At 35.2% G+C, this 24,953-nt stretch overlaps 1 protein-coding gene across 2 annotated transcripts in view; it reads right to left on the reverse strand.

Moving 5' to 3' along the window:
- The window catches only part of TTC7B (tetratricopeptide repeat domain 7B), a 123,078-nt gene that overhangs the window by 70,237 nt on the left and 27,888 nt on the right, over nucleotides 1-24,953 (reverse strand). For both annotated transcript variants that reach the window (XM_031593099.2, XM_090141506.1), the window contains exons 4-8: nucleotides 21,446-21,576; nucleotides 21,029-21,150; nucleotides 8,265-8,343; nucleotides 6,067-6,239; nucleotides 3,205-3,268 (exon numbers count right to left, since the gene is read on the reverse strand). In XM_031593099.2, the coding sequence (XP_031448959.2) occupies nucleotides 3,205-3,268; nucleotides 6,067-6,239; nucleotides 8,265-8,343; nucleotides 21,029-21,150; nucleotides 21,446-21,576 (569 nt within the window). The remainder of the gene's footprint in view (nucleotides 1-3,204; nucleotides 3,269-6,066; nucleotides 6,240-8,264; nucleotides 8,344-21,028; nucleotides 21,151-21,445; nucleotides 21,577-24,953) is intronic.

Below are 24,953 nucleotides of genomic sequence, written 5' to 3' on the forward strand. Positions count from 1 at the left end.
GTTTTTTTGCTATATTAGGAGACCATTTTACGCTCTGGTCATACTCAAAAAAATTTTTAAAATCAGTGCAGTTAAATACAGAAAGAAAATTTCAAGGAGATACTCGGAGTGTAAAATGCACAGACGTTTCAAGATTTATCAACTGAACAATCCACAAACTGACTGGTTTGGACTTCATTTCCCCTACCCCGTCCTTCCAACCCAAAACAGGCACTGTGCTTTCTTTTGACTTTGGCTTTTCCTTTCCACACTGCATAAATATTTAGTCAGATTCAAGAACTTCTTCCTTTTTAACTCTGTGTTTAATCACTGATTCAATTCCTTTCCTTGCAAGTACAGAAGGTGACCTAAACTAACACTTCCAAAGATACTTTGTGGCAATGCCAAAGCAGTATTATGGGACAGGATGCCTTGTAAGTTTTAATTGCTATATATCTGAACAGTCATTTCATAATCTTAACAGTTAAACATACTTAAAACTTTAAGTGCTCAGTGTTCCAGAACTGATAAAGTCTCAGACACAATTAAATGAAAATTAAGTTGCAGTATGCCACACTTACCCTATACACACTTTAAGCCTGAAGCAAATATGAGTAGAATAACTTTGTTTTCTTGCATGAGCTGAGATAAACACATACAATCAGGTGTAGGAGGTGTTCACTCAAGCAAAGTCTGCCCAGCAACTAGTAGTGTGCCTCAGGGAGCGACACTGGGTTCAATCCTGTTCAACATCTTCATTAATAACCTGGATGATGGAGTGTAATGTACACTCACAGCAAGTTCACTGCTACAAAATTAGAAGGTGGATCTACTAATGGGTTGTGCTGCTAACTATTTAGAGGGACCTAGACAGGCTGGTGAAATGGGCTCACAGGAACTTCTTCAAATTCAAAGCCTTAGAGATGCTAAGTTGGAAAGTGGATGCTCAGTGACAGGACAAGAGGCAGTGGGCACAAACTGAAACAGAAGGTTCCCTCTGAACATTAGGCAACACTTTCTCTGTTTACTGTGATGGTGACAGAACACTGGAATAGGTTGCTTAGAGAGACTGAGGACACTCCATCCTTACAGATATTCAAAAGCCATGGTACTGGGATACCTCCAGATGGCCCTGCCTGAGCACGGGACTGGACAAAATGACCTCCAGAGATCCCTTCCAACCTCAACCATTCTATGATTCTGTTACTATAACTCAGCTGACATTCAGCAACAAGTACTGCCATTGTAACTTGGAGTTCCCAGTCCTTCAAATTCTACCTTTCTACGCATTCAAACTTAGGTAAGAAGAGGCTCATCTACACTTCGTAGGTGTAACAGCTAGAATACAAGAACGTCTTACAATAAGTGATGGCAGAGTTGCAGCTGACTTTCCTCATTACGCATGACAGCAGCAGTCATGTGGCTAAAAGAGACATTTTGTACTCTGAAATGTACCTATAAGAGAATTAGAATACTTAAAAAGCACAGAACTATCTTTCCCACATCATTTGTTTCATAAGTATTACAATTCAAATCTTACCCACCAAAGCATCCATTCTGAATTCAGAAATTAAGGGAACTCTGAAGCCTTGTGTTTTTAATAATTTACAAGTAAAAGATCATACTATGTTGATAATACAAGACCATGTCTAAATACTAATGTTTCATCAGTCATTTGTAATCATTTCTTACTCACATATCAGTTTGAAAATCACGAGTCACATTGCTCTTTATAACTACTACAGGTAGGTAGAGTTAGCACGCAGTGCTGAACAAAGAGTCTTAACTCTCAGGAAGCAACTCTCACAAAGACAATTTTGAAGTGATTAATATTTTTAAGGTTAACACTTTTGCCTCAGATAACTTGCAATAATTACTTGTCAAGAAAAAGATTACTGAAAGCCTGCTAAGATTGTAATGCTCTACCATGATAAGCATTCAATATAGACAGATCTAATTCACAAAGGAAAAGCCGTAAGTTACCTGAAAGAAGAGTTAAAAAAGCATTATGTTAAGGATCTTTCTGACTTCTTAATGCTGATATGCAAGGAAGTACTCCAGCAAATACAGTAATCGATAGTCAGATGTTGCCATAGTGGGCACCCTTCTGCTTCACACTATGACTGCTGTTCACATTAGAATTCTTCTTTAGGTTGTCACAAGCTGCGCAAGCACCCTAAAGAGGCACGTGTTCCCTTTCAGATGCAGCAAAAGCAACACATGGTATATGGAAATGTTTGCTCAGTCTAGTTTTCTAATGACATTGCAATGCAGCTCACTAGGAATAAGGATAGTAATTTGCACTACTTTTAAAGTGTACGTAGCACTTTCAGAGTTCAGAGTTCAAATAGGACAACATTCAACAAACTGTTCTGATATTACTTAACTAACAGATTACAAATTTTGCCAGAGTGTAAAAGATCTCACCTAAGGAACTTAAAGACTAAGTGCCATCAGTGTTCAGTGGGACAAACTAACATACAGTGCCTGAGATTCCAGAGGTTCCACCCCTCCAGCTAGAAACTCAGCAAGAGTTTGAGCCTAAACTTTTCATTTCTGTTATTTGACAATACATAGTAGAACTGACCTGGTATGAGAATGTCAGTACATGGCAGTGGATCGGTAACTAGTAAAATCGTGCTACAGGAAAATATGAAAACTGACAAAAGGCACAAGTAGTCCACTGAAAAGAATTACCTGCTGGGGAAAGTAGGAGACTTGAAAAAATGAAATACAGTCCAGTAGAAAAAGCTGAATGTCTGCATAAGTAAAAATAACTTACAAATATGACTGACATCTGAGTTTGAATGAGCAATGGAAAATATTTTTTGGAGATGCTTATTAGGCTTACCTAGTAGTCTTTGATTTTGGATTTTACAACAAAAATAACTTACATTTTGAGTCTGTCTGAGTGATACCTGCTGATGTAACTGTGGTTCATACTGATAAGTGACGAGAAAAGACCTGGCTTTGTATTCACCTGCCTATAATTTGGAGGCTATGTTCAATCACTCTACAGGAGAAAAAACTCCTATTCATAACATCTGCAGAGCTCATCCTGCTGCTTCAGAGGAACAGAAGCTTGAATTTCAGAAGTAACTGTCTGTTTTCCTAATAGAAAATGAAACACAAGTCAAAAAGCAAGACATGACAAAAAATGTTTTCATTTAAAAAAGAAAACGGAATACATACATGCAACATTTGCACATCCACTGTTTTACCTACCATAGATTCACTAATAAGTAGCAACAGTAAGGCTTCTTCTGTATTTTCTTGAGGACAGAAGATGCTGTTCAAAACAAAATTTTAATTATTTAAGCAGAAAATACTACTTTTAGGAGTAGCTTACACAAATATTGTGACTGAGTACTGTAAAAACTAGAAAAATCCATAAAACAGAATAGATAAATTACATTTTAAAAACTGCTTAGAATTCATTTATCTGCAGTGCTCTACATTTATTTTTCAGAAAAGTTGGACAAATAGAATCACAGAATCATAGAATCACAAGGTTGGAAAGGACCTACAAAGATCATCTAGTCCAACCATCCTCCTAGCACTATTACTACCCACATACAATAAGAGAACAAAACAACCGTGGCTGTGAAGTATTAAAGAACACATCCAAGTATCCCAAAATTTAGTATAACTTGACAACTATAAAAATATACCCTGTGGTTTAACTAGCTGTTGGCACCTAGCTATATGAACTGAACCTGCATCACTGATTCAAAGGTCAATAACAAGAAACTCTCAGAGGAGAAAAATGAAGAAGGATGTAACAGAGATTTATAAAATCATAAATGATATTCTTCAAACATCATTCACTGTCCTCAAAAGAACTGAATGCATTTAAATAATGTATTAAGCACTGTATTTAAAACAAACCAGCACATTTCTGACTTAAAAAGCTGGAGGTCAGGGGAACATGTAGGAAGAAGTCTCCTTTAAGCATGCCTTGCTATTTGTTGTCTTAGGTACTTGCTTTTCATCACTGTTGAAGATGTGGTACTAATCTAGACACATTGTCTGATCTGGTATTAATCACTTTGATGTGACCAAAGAAAAGCATTTAATTACACGCTCTGCTGAAATTGTGGAACTCCTTGCTTATATTTCCAAAGAACAGAAACATTATACTAGACAAAGCCATGCTTTTGAAAGGAGCTGTGTTTCTACAGAAGAATAAGTTGATAATGAAGAATATAAATAAATTTGAAAGATTGAGTCTGAGAAGCCTGCTGTAAGAGTTCTGGTCTGAGGAATCAGAACTGCTAAAAATCTTTGAAGAGAAAGGCCACTCTACTTTGTAGCAGTAATGTGGTAAGGTGCTACAAATTACATTGGGCTACTACTGTACCAAGTGTTCACAAATGGAGGTCTGCAATAAATAATAAATCTGCAGCTAATAATATTAAACTGTTTTCCCAGATTGTGACCTTTTTTATTAACTACATGCCATAACAGAGGAACTGACTCCTCTTTACTTGGGAAGCAAAGAAGTTGTTTGAATGTTTGGGAAAATGTTTGACTCAACATAAAAGAGACTTCCTTATACAGTAACTTCATATCGTGGCCTGGGTTGAAAAGGACCACAATGATCATCCAGTTTCAATCCCCCTGCTATAAGCAGGGTCGACAACCTCTAGATCAGGCTGCCCAGAGCCATGTCCAGCCTGGCCTTGAGTGCCTGCAGGAATGGGGAATCCACAACCTCCCTCTGAGTGAAAAACTTCCTCCTAATATCTAACATAAATCTCCCGTCTTAGTTTTAAAGCATTCCCCTTTGTCCTATCACTATCAATCCATGTAAACAAAATACTCAAAGCAGTTCAAAACATCGCCTTTAATGACTTAACATTCAAGGTATACTCAGACAAGTCTGAAATTCAAAAACCCACAGTTCCTGGCTTTTAAACCTACAGATGGACAATATTCTCAAAAAAATATGAGTCAGTTTTTTGGAGAAAAGAAAGTCAAGAGTTTCATATAGAACAGGTAACAGCCTCCCCAAATGAGATTCCCAAATCACACCAATTTCATAGAATGGCTGAAATTGGAAGGTCTCTCTGGAGATTGTTTAGTCCAGACTTTCTGCTCAAAGCAGTGTCAGCTGGCAGATTGTTCAGAACTGTGTCCAGTTGAATTTTGACCTTCTCTAGCAATGGCTCTACAACCTCTTCTAGTTCTGTAAAGGATGTTTTCTTCAGTTCAAATGGAATTTTAATCTTCTCCATCTCAATTAAAAATTAAAACACTCACTGTCTTAATAGAACAAATCACAACTTTGCCCAGATAATTATTTCTACTGCTACAGTCTGTTTCTCAGTTTTCTGGCTTACAGTGTCTCCAACATGTATCACAGCAAGCAAGTGTTGTTGGCTACATTAAAAAAGGTGATCCCTCAAGGACTTTGGACAGGTCAGCCATTAATTTATGAACAAGATTTTACTGCACATTATGTAAAATATGAAAGCAATGAAGTTTCATGTGATCAAATTTACTATCAATGAAAAACAATGATTACCAAATCTTTCAGATTTCATTACTTGATTTGACATAAGCACAGGAGATACAAATAACAAGTTATTAACTATTAAGAAAGTCCAGATTCTAAGAAATATTTAACACTCCTACTAAAGGTGATTGTTTGGGGGGGGGGGGGGGGGGGGAAGAAGCAACATAACAACACAGAAGCATAAGCCGCAATTCTGCTGTTTTCAAACATTTAGACAGAAACTTTCCATTTTGAAAAGCCACTTGTGATACATACAGCAGAAGAGGTGGAAAAGCACAAAGCTGAGTAGCTCAAGGTGACAGAAAGATAGCCATGCATATTATGATTTCTTGTGTATCTCAGAGATAATATAGAACAGTGACTCTACCATGTACCTCAGTATGGAATAAAAAGATATTCGGAGGATTGAGAACAAAAGGTTTTGTGATACACTGCAAACTTCTGCCTGAAGAACATTCACACTGCCCAATACCTTCTACATTTTCAACAATATAAACTAAATTACGCAGTGCAGTGGATAACAATTGCAATTATGGAAACAAAAGAGAGAGGTGTGAAGTCAGACATACTTTTCTCCAGTATATACCCGCGGTCTTCTACTTAGTGTGTAATTTTTTGTATTTGAACCTTTCCGAAGTGGATCATCTAGTGGCGACTGGTGAGGAGGATCTTCCAGTGGATTCCAATAACTCTGTTCACACATGCCTCGTAACAAAATTTCAGCCAGTTGTCTTGCTATCGTCTGTAAAAGCAGAAGATAAATATTTTCCTTTGAAATGCTGAATGCAGTCTCTTCAAAAATACCAGATTATTTTGAATGCATATTAGTCAAGTGGAATGTATTTTCTTTTATTTTAAAGCATCCAAAATATCAGGCATTCTGCTGTTTGAAAGGAGTAAGTACCTGTGTAAATGCTCCAAATGCAAACTAAAAATGGCAGTAACAAACTTCAATTTTGCCTACGACAGTTCACATAAGTATAAACACCATCAACTGTTGTTCCTAACAGTAGAGCACATTCAGGCATATTTCTGGATATTTTATACTCAAAAAGCTCTACCTCTCCCAACCTCTGCAAGTATTTCCCTGCAGCCTATGGGACAGATGATGCAGAGAGGCCACAGGGAGTAGGAGATTGTTGTTTCCTGAACGAACTGCTGAGGCACATGGGAAGGATCCATACAGGAGCGTTGGGAAAACGCAAGGATAAAGGAGAAGTACAGAGCAATTGCTAGGGACATACTGCAGCTTCCCCTTTTCCATTCCTGCAGTGCTTGCTTACTCACAGCTAAGGGAGAAGAGGTAGAAGAATTAGGAAGGAAAAAGTGAAGCTGAACCCAGGAAAAGGTGGTGGTGGTGGGTGTTTTAGATTTTGCCTTTGTTTCTCTCCATCCAATTCCATTTTAATTGACAATAAATTCCATTAATTTTTCCAAAGTCAGGTTTGCTTTGTCCACGACAGTAAAGTTCTGTATCTGAACCCACAAACTTTTCTATCTTTTTGTTCCTGTCCTGTTGATAAGGCAGAGTGAGAGAACAGCCGGGTGGGTGTCTGGCAGCTCACCACAGCTATAACCCAGATCCAAACTGATCTGGGCTTCTGACAGCTGGGGCCTGAAGGTGCTAGTGTTTGTTGCCATTGGTAAGGTTTAGCAAGAGTGAAAGCGGGTTGCAGATAAGCATGAAGAAGTTTATTTTGACCACTTATTCCCAGTACCAAATATTTAAGTACAAAAATAATTACACAAATATTATGTAATAATTTAAAGCTTCGAAAAGTCATCCTACAATCTTTAACTAGCAATTTAATCTCCACTTTAATGTTTACTGTCATGTAGCATACGAGCTACATAAGTATATATGAAAATGATGACAACTCAGATTAGTACCAGCAAAATAGAAAAAAGGCAAGAATTGTGAGCATTTCCCAGAAACAAACGTGTAATGATCAAGCCATGAGCAGCAGCATATGGTCTACATTTTCCACCTTAATTCCTATATCATTGATTTCCTAACATTTGTAATATTATCCCTCTTCATTGAAATTCTGCCATTTAATAATTTAAACATGTTTTTTAGGAATTCATTATTAAATTAATTAAGAATCACGTTACCTTATCACAATTTCAGAAGTTGTAATGGTGTAGTATTAAAATACTAATCTAAGACATTTTAAAAGTCATTACCTTAGAGCAAAAGATGCAAGCCTTGGCCCTTTGTTATACCAAAAAAAAAAAAAAAAAAAATGCAAAAAAAGATAAATCATTTATTTGGTAGAGGTTTACTTTATGACTGTATCAAATATTAAATTTCAAGATTTTGTCTTTTGTTTTCTTTTCCTTCTTTTGAAGGAGGATTTCTTTATTATGAAAATAAAGAAATGATAACTTAAAAGAACACAAATGAAGACACTGCACGCTGTCCTCAAGCTCATTACATTACAGAAAGATAAATAATATCCTGGTGAAAGTAGAGCAAATCACAAATTGGACAAGTATGACTAAGTTTGAAAACACTGCTGGTCAGAAATCAATCATGTTTTGGCCATAACTGCAAGTAGGAAAGAAGTAGGGAAGACCAGGCGTCAAGCATTCTGTTTTTACTTTAATAAACCACTTCAACCAAGAAACTTACCTTTACAAAGTGGCGGATAACACATCCTGATCAATATGCTGTAGCTTGATTATTTGTCCCTAACTCATATTTATGCTTCATCTGCCTACCAGAATTTAGAAGTTGCAATAGGAACATGGTTTAATGACTTACCATTCGCAGATTTTGTGTAGTTCTTGTTTCAACAGCTCTTAGTAATTCTCTAAATCTACCAACTCCTCTTGTCAAGTTCCTGCATATAAACAAAATTTAACAGCATTCTTAGACATAGCAACATCTTGATATATTATTTGATAAAATCATTAAAAGCTACAGTATCAATTTTTTATTTTTTTTTTCTGTGCATCAACATCACCTTTCTGTGAATTATACATGTACATATCTGGGCACTCCACCACTGATTATAGAGAACCTCTGCTGCCAGAGTGTTGAAAAAGACAAGAAAAGAACATTTTCAGATCAGCAAATAGCTCAAGAGAGAATGTAAGAAGTGGTCAGTCCAAAAGGAAAAAAAACAGCAAAAATGGTCAGGCTGTTACAATAGTTTTAATTTTCAATTGCATTTAAAAAAGTAGAAACTGTTAGGGGTTTTGGGGGGAGGAGGAGGAATTAAATTCTAGCTGCCTTTTAGTATCTTATAGTAGGAAAATAGGAAATAAGAATAAATCTCTCAAGACTCAGCGAAAGTTAATGTCTTAACTCCTTAGGAATCAAGACAAAACAAGGCCCACCACATGGCCAGAAGAGAGGACTGAGAGATCAGTGTTCTTGATTTCAGTTGTTTTTTGGTGTGGCTCCTTTGCCCATGCTTCTCCCACTTCTGCTGCCCTAAACATACACATGTCCCTAAGAGAGGAGGCCTCATTCACACCAACAGTTTTAGCAGATCTGAACTTCATTCTCAAAGAATAAAATTAACAGATTATTTTGAATGTTCTTAAAGTTTTATCTTTTTCTTACCATTGTATCATCTCTGCTATCTTATTTTTTACTGTTTTTAAGAACCCTCAGGAATATCTTCTTTGATATTACTACAGCTTGTTTGTACATTGGTGACAGACTAGGTTAGCTCTTTGTTGAGCTGAGGTTGAGGAATTCAGTTGTTCAACACATAACATAAGATGGTCATGATTTGAAGTTTAGTTACAAAAACAAATTAAATCAATCCAAGGTGTATTTTGCATTAAATTATTGTTGTTAAAAATTATGTGTGTATTATCTTAAGACACGGTTTTACATGCAAGTTATAATATTCACTTGGGCTCAACAACCCACTTCAAGAGAAATATTATGTATTGTGTAAGTTTTTCATAAAGAAAAGCACCATAGCACTGTGCTGTAAAGCTAAATTGCTTTCTTCCTTGATATCTAATTTGTACACAATCTATTAAAACATATTTTAAATTGCAAGTTGATACAAACTAAAAAAAAAATAAATCAGAAAGCAGCATTTTTTATTCAGATATTTTCTTTAATTCTAGTGTCTGAGTTCCTGAAACTAGCATGTTTAAAGAGATCATTCTGTAGAATTGTAAAACTCTTATCAGTTTAGCTAGAGTCCCATTATTTTACTCTTCAGATTACGGGACAGAAGTCATCACTGTTCTGTTACATACAATAAAGGATTGTCAGCATGTTTCAGAAACTTCTGCCTCCAGCACAGACAGTTGTGTCTCACTGGCACAAGTTCACCTTTTAAAATACTTACAAAAAAGGTCATTAGAGAGAGCTAACACCTCCAAGTAACAAAATCCATATGAACAGATTGAAAGTTATGTTGAAGTATTCTTAATATTTTATTAATTCTTAATATTTTAATTCTTAATTTTATTAATTTTGTATTTCTTTTAATTATTTTGATCTTAATTATTTAAAGATAACACTTTTCTAACAAAATAATCTTGGTTGTACACCTAATATGTAAACAATTGCATAAATGAAAAGTTTAGTTATACTTTAACATGGGACTGTTAGTAGCTAATAAATACTATACCAACTTCATAGAAAAATGAAGGTAGTACAGAAACGTAGCAGACTTCATCTTGAAAAGCTCTCTGACATCAGTGGAAACTGGACACATTCAGCACCTTTGTATATGGATTCAAGAGAGCCCAAACCAGACCACTGGAATCCCAGATTGAAGTCTTCTAAGTCCTAGAGCATACTTTAAATGAATGAAGCTTCCTCTCAAGGACTGTATTGTAAATTCAGAAATGTGCCCTCATGACAAGAGACAAAAATTATAAAAAACAAAAAACCAAAAAATCCACATTGAGCAAAATCTGAAGTGTTGACTGCAACATTATCAAAAGAGCAAAAGTAACAACAACAACAAAAAAAAACACACAAAAACTTGTCATCTTGAGATACTATTTTACTAGAAGAGATGAAATACTCTGCATAATAGAACTTCAGATCACAATAATATGAACTCTATGGGAAAAAAATGCTGTTTCCTAAAATTTCATATGATATTTACATCTTTTGAAGTGAGACAAGAACAACAAAAGGAAAACCTCTATGAAAAAAGTATGCAACTGTTAGAAGTCCTCAAGGGTGCCATGACGCTATTATTATTTGCCTACAGCATTTGGTAAGTATTTGTGTGGCACTGAAACTTGTGACTGAAGTTCTACTGCATCATGGAAAACGCAGCAAGATTGTATAGAAAAAAACCTAACATACAGAATTAGGTTTTGCTTCATAAAGCATTTAACCTTGATCCACTGCACAAGTGAACACAAACACAACACAAATTTGTCAAGCATCTTCTATACAAGAATACACTTTAAAACTACAATCTAAACCAGCAAACTGAGTTAAATGCTTTGGGAGACAAGTAATGAAGCAAAAAATACCATGATCAGTATGGCTGATCACCACACTGCACTACTTTTAGCAAAGTACATTTCCTGTATTTGTTAAGTGTCTGTAATACCTGGGAGAACAGGGTGGCAGCTATTCCTGCCTAGCCAGAACATACCTTCTACCTGCTTTTCACTATGATGTGCCTCCACGTTAACAGCTCCACTCGTACTGTTAGGCAGATTAACTTAAAAAACAATGACCCACAGTGTCTGTAAAAGACTTGGAGATTCTTTCCATTCTTGAACAAAGGAATTTTAGGCTACATTAACACATGCCCTGAGGTGACAGACTCTGTAATTTCAGGCTTGACAAAAATAGACATTGTTAGCTCCATGTTTGTTTGTATAACTTGCCTTGCTACTACATTGACAGAGCAGCACTACACCAGTTAAAGACTTGGCATAAAGATCTAAAAGACAGTAATCTTCTATTGGAAGTCTACATGGATACAACTTCTATGCACATTTCAGAATTACTGATAGCATTTTTGTTTAACATAATGGAAATATTTTAACTGCATCTATGCAAAGTTGTTCATTCCTAAACAATGAGCAATAAATCCAACAGCAGAGATATGAAACAGGAAAAAAAAAAAAAAAAAAGCATAGGAAGAAAACTAAGAGGCAATATGGACAGACTATTGATACAAAATCAGATAAACTGTGTCTAAGCACGTAGGCCAGCATAAAGATCACAGGCCAGACAAATGTAACTTATCTTTCTGGTTTAAACACAAAAAATAAAGTAAGAGGAAAAAAAATGGAAGAAACTACTCAAGGAACAGAGGTGCATACCTGAAGGTTAGGATGAAAGAACAAACAATATTCTTTAAGACAAGAGGAGTGAGGTCTACTCACAAAGCACTCAAAACACACCAGGACAAAAATGCTTCAAATTAAACCTCAAAAAGTTTGATAAGATCAATCCAACATTTTATTTGCAGTATATTTTATTTATTCTCTATTAACATGAGAACTGCTTTGTTGTGCTTTTCCCTTATGATTATCAATTTGAAAAACAAATATTTAGTCTAACTCATTGACTTTTATAGATTAAAGATGAAATTAGAATAGATTTTTGTTTAGTGAGCTTAGACCCAAACTCCCGTTTTGCAACTTGTTGGCTAAATTGTGGGTGCTTATTCTATCTAACAAGGAAAAGCACACGCACAATCATGGCAATGAACAAGAAAAGTTTCTTATACTAGCCCATTACCTCATTACTGATGCTCACCATATCTCATTTATTATCTCATTTATGCTTTAAATAAGGGGAAAAACAACAACAAAAGACACAATGAAATCTAAATGGCTTGATAAAAGTGATGAAAGAAATTGCTTTTGGAATTACATCCGTTTTCCAAATGCTCTCTCCCTCTCTTATCCAGAAAAAGAAATGTAATGTTTGTAAACTCAATGATACTTTTAAAATTAAAAGTTTGTTGTTGCTATTTCTAAGAACTCAAATAATAATAATAAAAAAAAAATGCATTTGATTTAAACATGGATAACTGCACTGTTGAGCAAAGTAATGGGGGGAGCCAAAATTCTTGATATACACACGTACACAGAACAGAAGTTTCAGAAAAACTCTTTATCACTAACAGAACAACACCTTAATACTCTGAGGCACGTTATTTACCATACCAGAGCAATGGTTTTATGTAACACTACATAGTGCTTTGTTTGTTTGTTTAAGTTCTTTTTTTTTTCCTGGATTGAAGTTTTAGCTTATAAATGAAACATCTACAGTGTGTCATTACTACTGCATAAGTCTAAGTACTTGAAACTGCCCAGTCAAGCAGTGACTCTTTTTGAACACACAGTAACAAAACACGTCCAAACAGCCTTACTTTATATTCAGCTACCTTTCTCCTGAAGACTGTAACATCATGCATTTGAAAGTAAAACATTTAGTGCCTAGACTGCAGTTCCACTAGTAGCTGAGTCCATCTAATGGTTCCCTACCAAAAGGAGGAGGTCTCATTCTCCCCATTCTCCTCTTGGCATTTGTTCCCTTTTTCCACCTTCATATCTTCCTACTCTCACTTGTTTGGCCCTGTCTCTTTTCTCACAGCACCACCAGCTGTTATCACACCTTCTGGTGAATCAACTCAGCCCACTAAAACTAAAGAAAGCTGTGATTTCTTGGCTGTTTCTTTTCTGCTATTTTGGAGAATGAAATGAACCAAACAAATATTAGAAAAAATAAAATAAAATAAAATAAAATAAAATATACATGCCAGAATTGTAGGTACAAGTAAGATGACAGCTGGCAACTCTACATCTCCTGACACTACTACCTCAGATACTCCTCAGACTCTCAAGATATTCATTGCTGTAAGTATATAAGCAGCACACTGTTAAGGCACAACAATCAGATTCACAAAAGGAATGGACACGGAGTAGATTAAATGTCTCACACTTTACCCCTCACTATTTTGCAAGCTTCTCTTTTTGATCAGAGATAACAAGAAGAAGAAATGGGGGTAGGTTAAGAAAGTATCAACAAAAAAGTCCATTCTTGAATTCACAAGAAAAAACATGCTAAATGTGCCAAAAAAGCTTTACTAATGAAATAAATTAACAGATGGAATGAGGCAAATACAATTTACTCTGATAAATATTTCATTTTGTATTACACATCATTCAAGCTGTATGGTCATCAACTTCAGTATTTTACCTAAAATTATATATATATATTCTATCTATATTTAGAAGAAAATATAAAAATTCCACAAAAGTAGAAGGAAGAAAGTACAGTGACTACAATGCTTTTGTTTAGAATACAAAATTGAGATCTGGGACGCTACTCAGCTTAATATAAAGCACAATAAAGCATGGGGAACTTCAGCAGAACAACACAGTCATCATTTTACAACCTCTCAAAGATAACAAAGGTCAGAAAATAGCAGCAGGAACCATGAAGGAAGTATGTTGTGATAAAATACAGGATTTTATACAGGAACAAAACAGCTGAGATACATCCATGTAAGAAGTGATAGAACTCAAAAGAGCTAAGATGAAGCAACAGATCAAATGTTTAGTCAGTGGCATTGCTTAGCAAAACACAAACCAGCTCTCAGTACTCTGCATGGTTCAGTCCTCTCAGGGGTGACACAGAAGAGAAAGAAGCCTAAGGAATAAAAAGGTGTCCTTTCAATTAACACAAAGGGCAACATCTGTGAAGAAGTGAGCCAAGCTGTGAGGGGGATCCAATGCCCCACACACTTGCCATTGACTATGCCCAGTTCTCTGACAAGGAACCTAATGCAGAGGCAAGAGAAACTCATGAGCCTTTAGCCACAGGAGCTTCATGCAGAACCCCGGCAGCAATACAACCTCCTACTCCTCTCCAGTCTGGCAAGGAGTGGACTCCTCACATCACACAACCATTTTCCAGGTAAAGCTCAGCACGGTTTTTTAAGCTACCAAGAAATACATCCTTATGAACCCACGTGTTTCTGAAAAATCAAGAGTTGAGAAAAAAAAGCGGAGGTGGAAGGGGAACAGGACATTCAAGGTAGTATTTCAGCACTAAGAGCAGTTTCTCTTCTAAGCTGAAAACTCACAACTTGTGAATAATAAAGAAAACAGGTATAATTGCACAGGAATAATACAGGGTGGCTATAAACCAAAGCAAATTGCAGCAGACAAAACTCTACTGAATGCTAATGCTTTCCCAGTACATACCTAAGAACTCACACACTTTTGTTGATCAAATTCAAAAAATGAGACTAAAAACAAAGAAGGGACTGGAGAAGATGCAGGGTCACAAAACCCATTAACTGAGAACTGGATAAAAGCACAGCTTGGTTAACCTCGGAAAACAAAGACTAAAAATTATTTAAACACAAAGTAGGGCAGTTGAAAGAAAGAAGGTAAACGCTCGCACAGCAGCAAAAATATACTTAACTCAAAATTTTACGTATTAAACAGAAAATATAGCATTTCTAGCCACTTGATGTTATCTATTCTCTTTTGATTTTTCTCACTCATTAGCCCAGGAGAAGTTTAATTTTGATGTTAATGCTCCTAGTTATAGACATCCTAGAGATGTTAATATCTGAAGAAACCTCACAGTTCTCCATTCTTGAAGTTGTTTACGTGCCATTTATTCATCAGTACACTTATTCAGAGTTTTGGTTTTTTATTCCCAACCCTTATTTTTGCTATTGGACCATTTTACCAAAACAAAGTAAAACAGAAGACAAAATTTCCTATTCTCTATTGCATCCCAACAGCAAATTTAAAATGCTAACTAACCTTTCTTTTATTTCTATACTCTTCAAAGTAATCATGAACACAGCTGCCGTGTAACTGAATATACTAATTTGGAGAAAGGCAGGAAGATAAAGCCAGAGTCTCAAAATTCATGCTATATACAGCACACAAAACATGAGTTATATTCACAAACAGGTACAACACTTACTGGAAAGAAAAGACTGTGCAAATGCTTCAAAGCAAACATGCAGAATCTGTATTAGTAATCACTAATCTTTATACTGTTCCTCTGTTTATGCAGTATTACTAAGAATTCACACAATGTTCCTAAGCACAAGGCTTACAGGAATGCTTCTTGGAGGGAACAGAACATAGGACCTCTAAAAACATCCTGTTGATAGTCAGAGTAAAAATGTCAGAGTAAAATAAATAAGGGAGATGATTTCACTGCTGAGTTGCTTATTATACTTCTGTCTGAATGCAGTCTCTAAGGAACCACTTTTTTCCAAATCAATTCAATTTAAAATACCCACATTGCATTAACATGGGGATTTGATGGGAGTAGAATCATTAAATTGTATAATGGCTTCGGTTGGAAGGGGCCCCAAAGCCCATTTAGTTCCATTCCCCAACCACAAGCAGGGCTGCCACCCACCAGATCAGGCTGCCCAGACCCCTGTCACAGCTCCTTTGGGCAAAAAAAAAGACATTAAAATATGATCAAAAACATTCAAACATGCCTTATGCTTATGCATGGAAGAGAAATCCAAGGCACCATGCACTACCACACATTCAGAGAAAGAAACATTCATTTCACCTTCTCACATCTAAAATACAGTGCATTAAAAAGAAGTTGAGAAGAAAGTCATTTGGGAAAAGTAAGGCAGCAATAGGTGGAGAGTTCTGGTGGCAGAAAAGCTCAAATCTGATATGCCTACCAAACTTGTGTTGTCAGAAAACAAGAAAGCATATTTTAGTACAAACACAAAATGCCTGCATGTCAACAAAAATTCCAAGCATTCACCAGTAAACTGACTGTAGAACACATTATATATGGTTAAATATTATATAGAATAGTTATATATTTTGTAAGGAAAGGATATGTAAATCAGGAGATGCCAACAGGAATTTTCCCAGAATTCACCTGAAATCATGAGTAAAGCTTGTCTGTCTTTCAAGCTTCAGCAGCTGAACAGAATTTCTGCAACACGTCCTTGTTTCCAAGGCTTCTGCAGCAGCTACACTTTTTGATTCTTACAACAGCCAATTCAATACCTCTTAAAAAATCAGAGATACTTTTTAAAATTGTTTGGCCAGTGACAATAATCTGAGTAATAGACACTTTGAAAGAATTGATTAATTTTCAAATGCCATTAGTTTTAATAACAAACAAAAACAGGCATCTGCACAGTATTCAGTTTTTTCTTAGCACAGTACCAGCCTTCTGTTTACAGCCAATCTGCACAGTCAGAAATCAGTCTGATCTCTGCACTGCCTACAACTTCAGGAACAGAGCTGACAAATGAAATAATGGAATTTGTTAACTTTTTACAAAAAAAAGGAAGTGGAGAATGTGGGCATAGATCTCTCACAATAGTTTCGGAATAGTTATCACTATTTAAAATGAAAATGAGTTATCTTTTAGTACTGGACCTTCACATCTCTGTAGGTATTTAGTCATCCAGCTCTTCCAAGAGTCAATTTCCTTTATGACAGCTATGACCCAAACAGATACAGTCCCTCCCTGGCAAAGTTATTCAAATACTTAGCAAATGAGTTCCTACTACTACCATGTGTTTGTACACACACACCAAAAGCACTTAAGGACTGGCTTTTCTCTCTCATTACATTCCTGCTAGTGGCACAGAGGAGAAAGAAAAACAAAAGAAACAAATCCTACACAGACAAGTCCTTCTCATGAGGAACTCTGAGGGGTGTTTTTGTTATGCTTGACAGATACTTTGTAACCCAATAAAAATCAGTTATGCACAGAGAATGAAAAAAAGAAAAACAATTTATTTTCTATTGTGCCATCTATTGAGGGCTGGCAACCAAGCAACATCTTTATAAAGAGGATGGGGAAGGTTTTGCTTCACTGCAGCTGTGTCAGGGTGTCAGCACAAGTACCAGCACTACGATGGGTACAGACCAGGTCCAGTTCCTCCAGGCTTTGATTTCACAATATGGTCTAATCTCCATTGCTGCTGACTTGCTGTCTGGATCCTGGCCTGTTCCCATGATACAGCAATATCCTTGAGAGGGAGCAAGATACAGGAGGAGTGACAAGAGATCTGAAAATCAGGGCTAGTTTTAATGCGATGACTACCCGATGTTAGATTCCAATCAAACAGGTTTGTCTTTTGTTGTTGTTTTTTTTTTTTCCCAGCCTACACAAGTAGTACATTTCTGAACTCTATTGATTAAAAAAAAAAAAAGATCATCTACAATTTTATAGTGTCTTGTTTAAATTAAAGCATATAAGGCAAATATAAGGACAGAAGGATTACTGCCGTCCATTCTCAGAGGCATCTTCCTTGAAAAAGAGCTACATTAAAGTACTAGTGTCAGAGTTTCAATGTTCATTGTTTTTCCTGGAATAAAATCAAGTCTTTGAACTCCTCCAATTTCAAATTGCAAATGAACTACTAGATGGTAGCTACTACTGATTAAATGGTGGTTGCATAATCAACCAGAAAGACATTTAAAAGTCATATATATATCAAAATGTTTTATGTTTGGTTTTGGTTTGTTTGTTTTTGAAAGTATGTAAACCCTCCTTTTAGTTTCCTTAATTCCTTATACACTGCAAAGCTGAAATGTTCCTCAGTTGCAAAGTGAGCTTTCAGGATTTTATTTATATATTTTATATATACATATATATATATATAAAAGTTAAGTGCTATTCCATGTATTTTTGAAACACTGGCACTCAGCAGTTAGTCTTCAAAGGTTTAGAATATTTTATACCTTTTCATACAAGTTAATGCATACTTGAAAGATATTCACTTACTTCTCTACAAAAACTTGCTTTCTTGACTTAAAAGGAAATCTCTGTACAGTTAGTGAGCAAAGAGAAATTTCAAAATGGACCAATTCTAGGTATGAAGCAACACTCCGTGTTACTGCTAAAATGATATTCTGGGTGATGTAAAAGTTATCTTATTCTCTTTTCTAGTTTGTATCTGATGTATAAAGAAGAATGGATTTTCCACTTATACTGGATGATGCATAAGTAAAAGCAGTGAATAACCAAGTGAACAAAGACACACAACAAAACAACAATAAAACACTCCATCACAAAAGAACTTTAGACTAATCCAGATCTTCATCAGATTTTAAAAGAGATTTTTTAGTATTTATAGGAATGGAACTGAAGTCTAAAAATAAATGCTAAGAAATCCATACCAGTTATTCAGAAGTGTATACTCGGATGTTTCATGTGATGATTTACATGCCCTAGCATACAAATTACTATAATCACAATTCTGGCATTAAAATAAAATTTGAATTCACTCAGTAAAATGTCCTGTTACAGTTTAGTGGAGGGAACTTTCATTTTGGATTTAATTTCTCTTAGTGTCACAACATCACCTCATGAATACACAGAAGGAAGACTCCACTGCACTGCAGTGTGAATACCAGAGTTGGTCTGCCTGCAAAAGCAGACAGGCACGTTTTCTGTTTCACTCACAAGCAGCTAAACTTGGGTGACTTCCTGCCTCCTCCATGGGATTCACTCCCTTTTAACATCTACAGCTTCAACTGCAAAAAGCTTATTTAAAGTAAGTGCTTCCGTTTCTAAGCTATATTAAAAATATCTACACTTTCTCTGTTTGAAAAATTTCACATAATCTTTACATTTTTATATTAAATTAAAATTTGAAGTGCGTTAAGAAGCAGAATGGAAAGATCTTGTACCTAATGTGTATAAACAAAACATCAGGATACATGCTGAATTTAAAAATAAAGTATTACAAATCGTTAAAAAGTATGCTATAAATTTGTCCCTATTTATATACACATAAATATTTAAAGTAGCAGTCCTCTGTTCGGTTCTGGTAAATTCAAGTGAAAACAAACAACAAAAAGAGAAGTGACCCATAAAAGCAGCAATAACTAAAAGCCTGGCACATTGACCATATTAGGCAATCTTGAAAGAACCGGGTAGGCTCTAAATTAAGAAAGGAAGCTCAAAGATACGATGGTAGAAGTATGTAAAATAATGATTGGCACTGATTTGTATTTCCCTAACACCTCATTTTCTTTTCTACTATTTCTAGCAGTGGCCTATAACATTCATAGATGACATTTAAAATTAAATTCATAATGCATAATTAGCTCGTAAACTACAAGTGACCACTGTACTAAAGATTGGAAAAAAGAAAAAAAGACTGCATGTTCATGCAGGAGTTGACAACACCATCAGCTTTACTATGAAGGTCTGAGGTGTACACAGAACAAAATCAGATTTTTAAAGTTTATGCCAGACGAGTTGATATGGTCTAGGAAAAATCTAACTCCTCTATAGGCCAGCTGTTCCTTAGTGAACCATTATATACTTTTTCGTGGGGTTGTTGTTGGCATTTTTTTGGTTGCTTGGTTGGTTTGGGGTTGTTTTCTTCATTTTGTTTTGTTTTGCTATAGGCACTAGATGTCAGATTAAATGCACTATTTCCATTTGCAGCCTTCCATCAAAATTATTCAAGATGTGGAATCTAGCTTATTCTTTACCATGACTGTCACTGTGATTCTTTCAATACATGTATGTTAATTGTCTTTTGTGCAGATATGAAAACAGTAACTCTGGTAAACGAAAAATATGAAGTTTTAGAACATTCAACTCATATTGCAATTAAATGACGAAAATGGAACTCAGATGTAATTCTCATATCACGGTTATGGCTGCATTACTCCATTACTTTGAGAAGCTCAGTGACAATTCCCACCATGACATCTCAGAATAGTTTTAAAATTTGGATGTCCTTTCGTCAACCATTAGCACATGAAAATCTCAAACTCTTTACAGACACTGCATGATTTACCTTCACCTCCTGTTTATGTACATGAATGAATAAGAAACATTTTTGGAACAAAATGCTTTCCCTACCCAGAATTCCATCATTTCAATCAAACAGCAACTTTCCAGCAAAACAAAAAGCTCTGCAAAATCTATGTGCTTTCAATAACAAATGCCAGAAATGTACTTAACAAACATCTGTGCAAAGTTCTGAAGCTCTTAAGTATGGAGAGTGGTATTCCTTTTTTCATTTTTTCAATGATGACTGAATTTAATATTAATCTTTTAATAGAAGTCTTATTTAAATCATAAAGGACCTCCCATGCAGGATCTAAAAGGATCTATAGAGCAGGTATAATGGAGATTGTATACTTGAATACATACTGTTGGTCTTCATGCACATTTATCCTGCAGCACAATGTTAAAATAAGTGATAACTGAAGAGATTTGGAAAAAAATTATACAAATCAACATTATAAATATCAGGAATTTTACTATGTTATCAGTCACCTTCTAACACTGTCTTTCTAAGATTTACTTTCTAATAGTAAAATAAAAAACAATATCAAATATCATGCTTAAGGTACTTTAAGTTAATACGAGTTCGTGTTACATATATTTTAATGAAAGGATCTTATAACAACTAGATGAATACAAAATGGACAGTCACACTATTCAATCAAAACATTAATGCTTTTTTAAGATAGAAGCCTCATGATTGCATTATCCACAACTGTTAAAAATGTTTGTAAAGATAAAATACAAATCCTAAACAAAAACAGCAATGAAAATAGTGAATCAAATCTTACCCATTCTTGAAATATAAAACATGCGCCCTCTGTAGTCCTGTTTCCAAGAAAAAACCAAGTTCCTGTTCATGTGTAGTAGGCCCTGGCTTAGGGCTTCTGTTTTGTATGTTAGTATTAATTACCTACAAGTACAAAAGACAGAAATGCTGACAACAAGAATTAACAAGTTTTGTAATATCAATAAAGGGTTTCAATGAAATCAAAAGCTTGAAAGAATGATAAGTGAAGCATTTACTTATCAGTCACCCAAATTAAAAAGGAAGCTAAGAATTTGGTGAATCTGGTGAACGAGAACTTTTAGAAAGGTCACCCTGCAATGACAAAATGGAAAATGAAGCTGAACAGATGAAAAAACGACCAGGTTAGTAACCTAATGAGTAACCATGCAATTTTTCAGCTATACAGAGATTAGCTTACCCTTTCTATCTCCTGAAGGTACAGAAGAGCAATATCCCCAGCTTTCTCATAGCACGTAACAATTTCTTGTTCACGGTCCACATGGAGGTTGCTAGCTGAAGAAGAAATTGGCAGCTTCTCAAGACAGAGACCTGAATATAAAACAATTACATAAGAAGCATTAAAAACTAACGTCATATAGTACTACAATACTACATAATACTGAGACCCTTCAATTAGGAGAAGAAACAAAAACACACACAAATAAATTAAGAACTTACGAAGTTGTGGTCGTCTGATACAGACACAGACAAATAAATAATACTGATGCCTCCTCAAAAAAAAAAAAAAAAAAAAAAACAGAAACAATTTTTTGCAACTTTGATTTGAAAGAACATTATGATGGTCTACCAAAGAAGTGTCCAGTGTGTTTCTATACCAGTTTTAAATCTCTTCATACAAATCTTCACTTTTCCTGAGTGAGCACAGAAACAAAAGAACTGACAAATTCCTATCAAATGTCCCTTCATATGCACCTTTATAAGGTTCTGCATTGAAAATAAATGCAGCATAAAATAGTATGCAGGTGGCAGTTTAAGCCATGGGATGAGTAGGAGAAATTGTTGTGACAAATATCCAGATATATGTATATATAAATGCCCAAAAATAACTCACTACAGCCAATTTTACAAGAAGTACCTCACTCATCAAGCACAGAAGCCTTCTTCCTCACAGGAGTTCACTGGACTTATCCAACAAAAGCATTATTTGGTGCTTTGTCAGAAAAAAACAAAACAAAACAAAAAAAAAAAACCAAAACCAGCAGCTCTCAATAACCAGTTATGTCTCTTACACAATTCACACTTCTATTAGAGTTATTTTCAAAATAATTAGGGAAACCAGCTGGAAAGAACCTCGAGAACAATAATCCACCTGACCAAGCAATCAACCAACTCCAGTTTTTTAACTTGCTCTTAAAGCCTCCAGCTCTAGGGAGTCTTGACTTTCCTATGCAATTTATTATATAGATCAATTATTCTTAAATTATTATTTTTTCCTAATGTCTAAATCCCTCTCCCTACATTATTTACTCCTAGTCTTCTTCACAGAGTTTATTCCTTTCTTTACAAAACCTCTTTTTAAATGTCAGTCTAGAGAAAAAGAAACGTCTGCTACAAGGAACATCAATTCTCACTCTTTTCATTCTGCCTTGATGGCTAATCATTTTCATCTCCTCTGGACACTTTACAACAGGTTATACCTATCTTGACTCACTGATCCAAAACTGGATACACATCTCCACTATCTCCACTTGAAGCCTCAGCAGTACTAAGCAGAAAAGAAAAAAAAGTCCTGCATTTAATATAGGACACTTTTTAATACAAATAAACAGAACTGTAGTGCCATCTCCTCTACTTAAAACATGCAGCAGATCATCAGATCAATCACACAAAACATATGACTCATCAATTACACCCATTGCACAATTTTTCAAATACTGTTTTGCATTAGAAGTGTAGCACTTTTCACATATTCTTAAGAGACTTATTTCGGGTCATTATTCCAGCTTGTGAGTAGCAAGTGCTGATCTAGAAGAGCCTTCAACTGCTCCCGTATTAGTGTAATTCACAATTTCAATGACCATACTCTCCATTCATCATCTAAAGCTCCATTATTTGAGGGGAAAAAAAAATGCTACATATAATTACAAATATTGGGTACACACCTGTAGGATGCCAGGTCGTACTAAATCTCATTTTAAAGTATTGAATGATATCTGTCCATTAGTAGTGTAAGGTATGGACACTGGTTCACTCGAACTCATTTTCTTATTAAAACATCTCGGGAAAAGACAAGGAATCTGGAGATTATTTACTATTAAACTTGAGCTACACTATATTGGTGAACTCCGTATTCTTTTAGAAGATCTGTTAAGATTCAGTATCTCCCCACAAAAGTATAAATCTTTATTGAGATATAAAGCCACATTTCTTGTTCAAGAGGGTGACATGCCTACACCAGAGCTCATTGGCCACCTTCTCTACCACTCAGAAGCAACACAAAATCTACACTTCTTATTTGTAAACCACACAAACCTGATTTTACTACTAACTGCTCTGCTAGAGAAAAGATAAAATTCAGTATACTTCTCAAAAACCTATATGTTCCTTAAGCCCAGCAAACATGCAATAGACCACGTCTTACAAGCCTGCCAAATCTGAGTACAACAGACACTGGACTTTGCTGACATGCTGTGGTTCCCATCTCACATATCTCTAAAAATTAATCATATAGTCTATAGTAATTTTTCCTAATAAAAACACCAAGAGACTGAAAGCATCAGCTAATTGCTAAGAATTATTCCTCCCTACTCCTCTCCCGTGACAAACAACAAGAGCCCTACAGTAATCCTCCACTACATGAAAAATATTACTCAAACAGCTCTTCATAGAATCGACATGGATTTATTACTACTATTTTTATAAATTATGACCACGATTATAATTTTTTTAATCTGAAAAACTCTGTATACAGACATTTTCTCATTTTAGCCAAGATTTTTTTTTTAAGATATGATAGAATCTCAGAAATAATCACTGCCAGAAACCAGTAAAGTAGAAGCACAACATTCTAACAATCTTTAGATGAAGCACAAAATACTATTTCTTATAGTAACCTTATTTTTCAAGTGCATTCACTGTATTTTTCCTAGGATGTTTATTGCAACCTGCAAAAATATGTACTTTAAACACACAGTGCTTTGGAGCAGGAAGTAAATTTGGAAAACTTCTGTGAAATGACCACTTATTAGGATAGATTTATTTGGTTTGACAACACAATTCAGTACTGTATCAAAAACAAAAACACGCAAACTAGAAGAAAAACCTTTAATAAATTACAATTTCTGTATCAAGTTAAAATAAAACAGTCCCATCACACTCCAAGCTAATCATTTATATTTTTCTTAAACACAGCTAATAAAGTGTAAAAGTTAATGCATTAAAATAAAGGAACATATTTTTAATTAGAAATAAATAGTAATATAGCAATAACAACCATATAATATACTGCCCACTTTTCATAAGAGTACATAAAGGAAGGTAAAGAGTAAATGAAAAATAATGGATTATTATTTTAGCCTCCTGGGAAACAAATAAGCAAGTGGCAACATACATTATCAAAAAACACATGAAGACACAGTATCACCTTACATCATCTGCTGAAATGTTTGTATATATTTGGACAAGTCAATTCTCCCCTTTGTGTTTGTTTCCACATCTGCCAGGCAATCATCTCTGCTTCTCTCCTGCAAAAGGGCAGGAATTTCTCTACTATTTATAAACTTTTTTGAGATATTCAGTAGAGTTGCATGCCACTTCTATGCAATATTACTGCACTTACTGTATAGGTCATGGCTATTTCTTTATTTAGCCTTTATTTTGTTTTATTCAGCATTCAAGAATATTGTGCCAGTTGGTATCACACAAATTGATTTTGATATTCATGGCTTTTAAGTTTAAGTCCCTCC

The sequence above is a fragment of the Phasianus colchicus genome, chromosome 5, assembly GCF_987193195.1.
Source record: "Phasianus colchicus chromosome 5, bPhaCol1.hap1.1, whole genome shotgun sequence".
Classification (NCBI taxonomy): Eukaryota; Metazoa; Chordata; class Aves; order Galliformes; family Phasianidae; genus Phasianus; species Phasianus colchicus.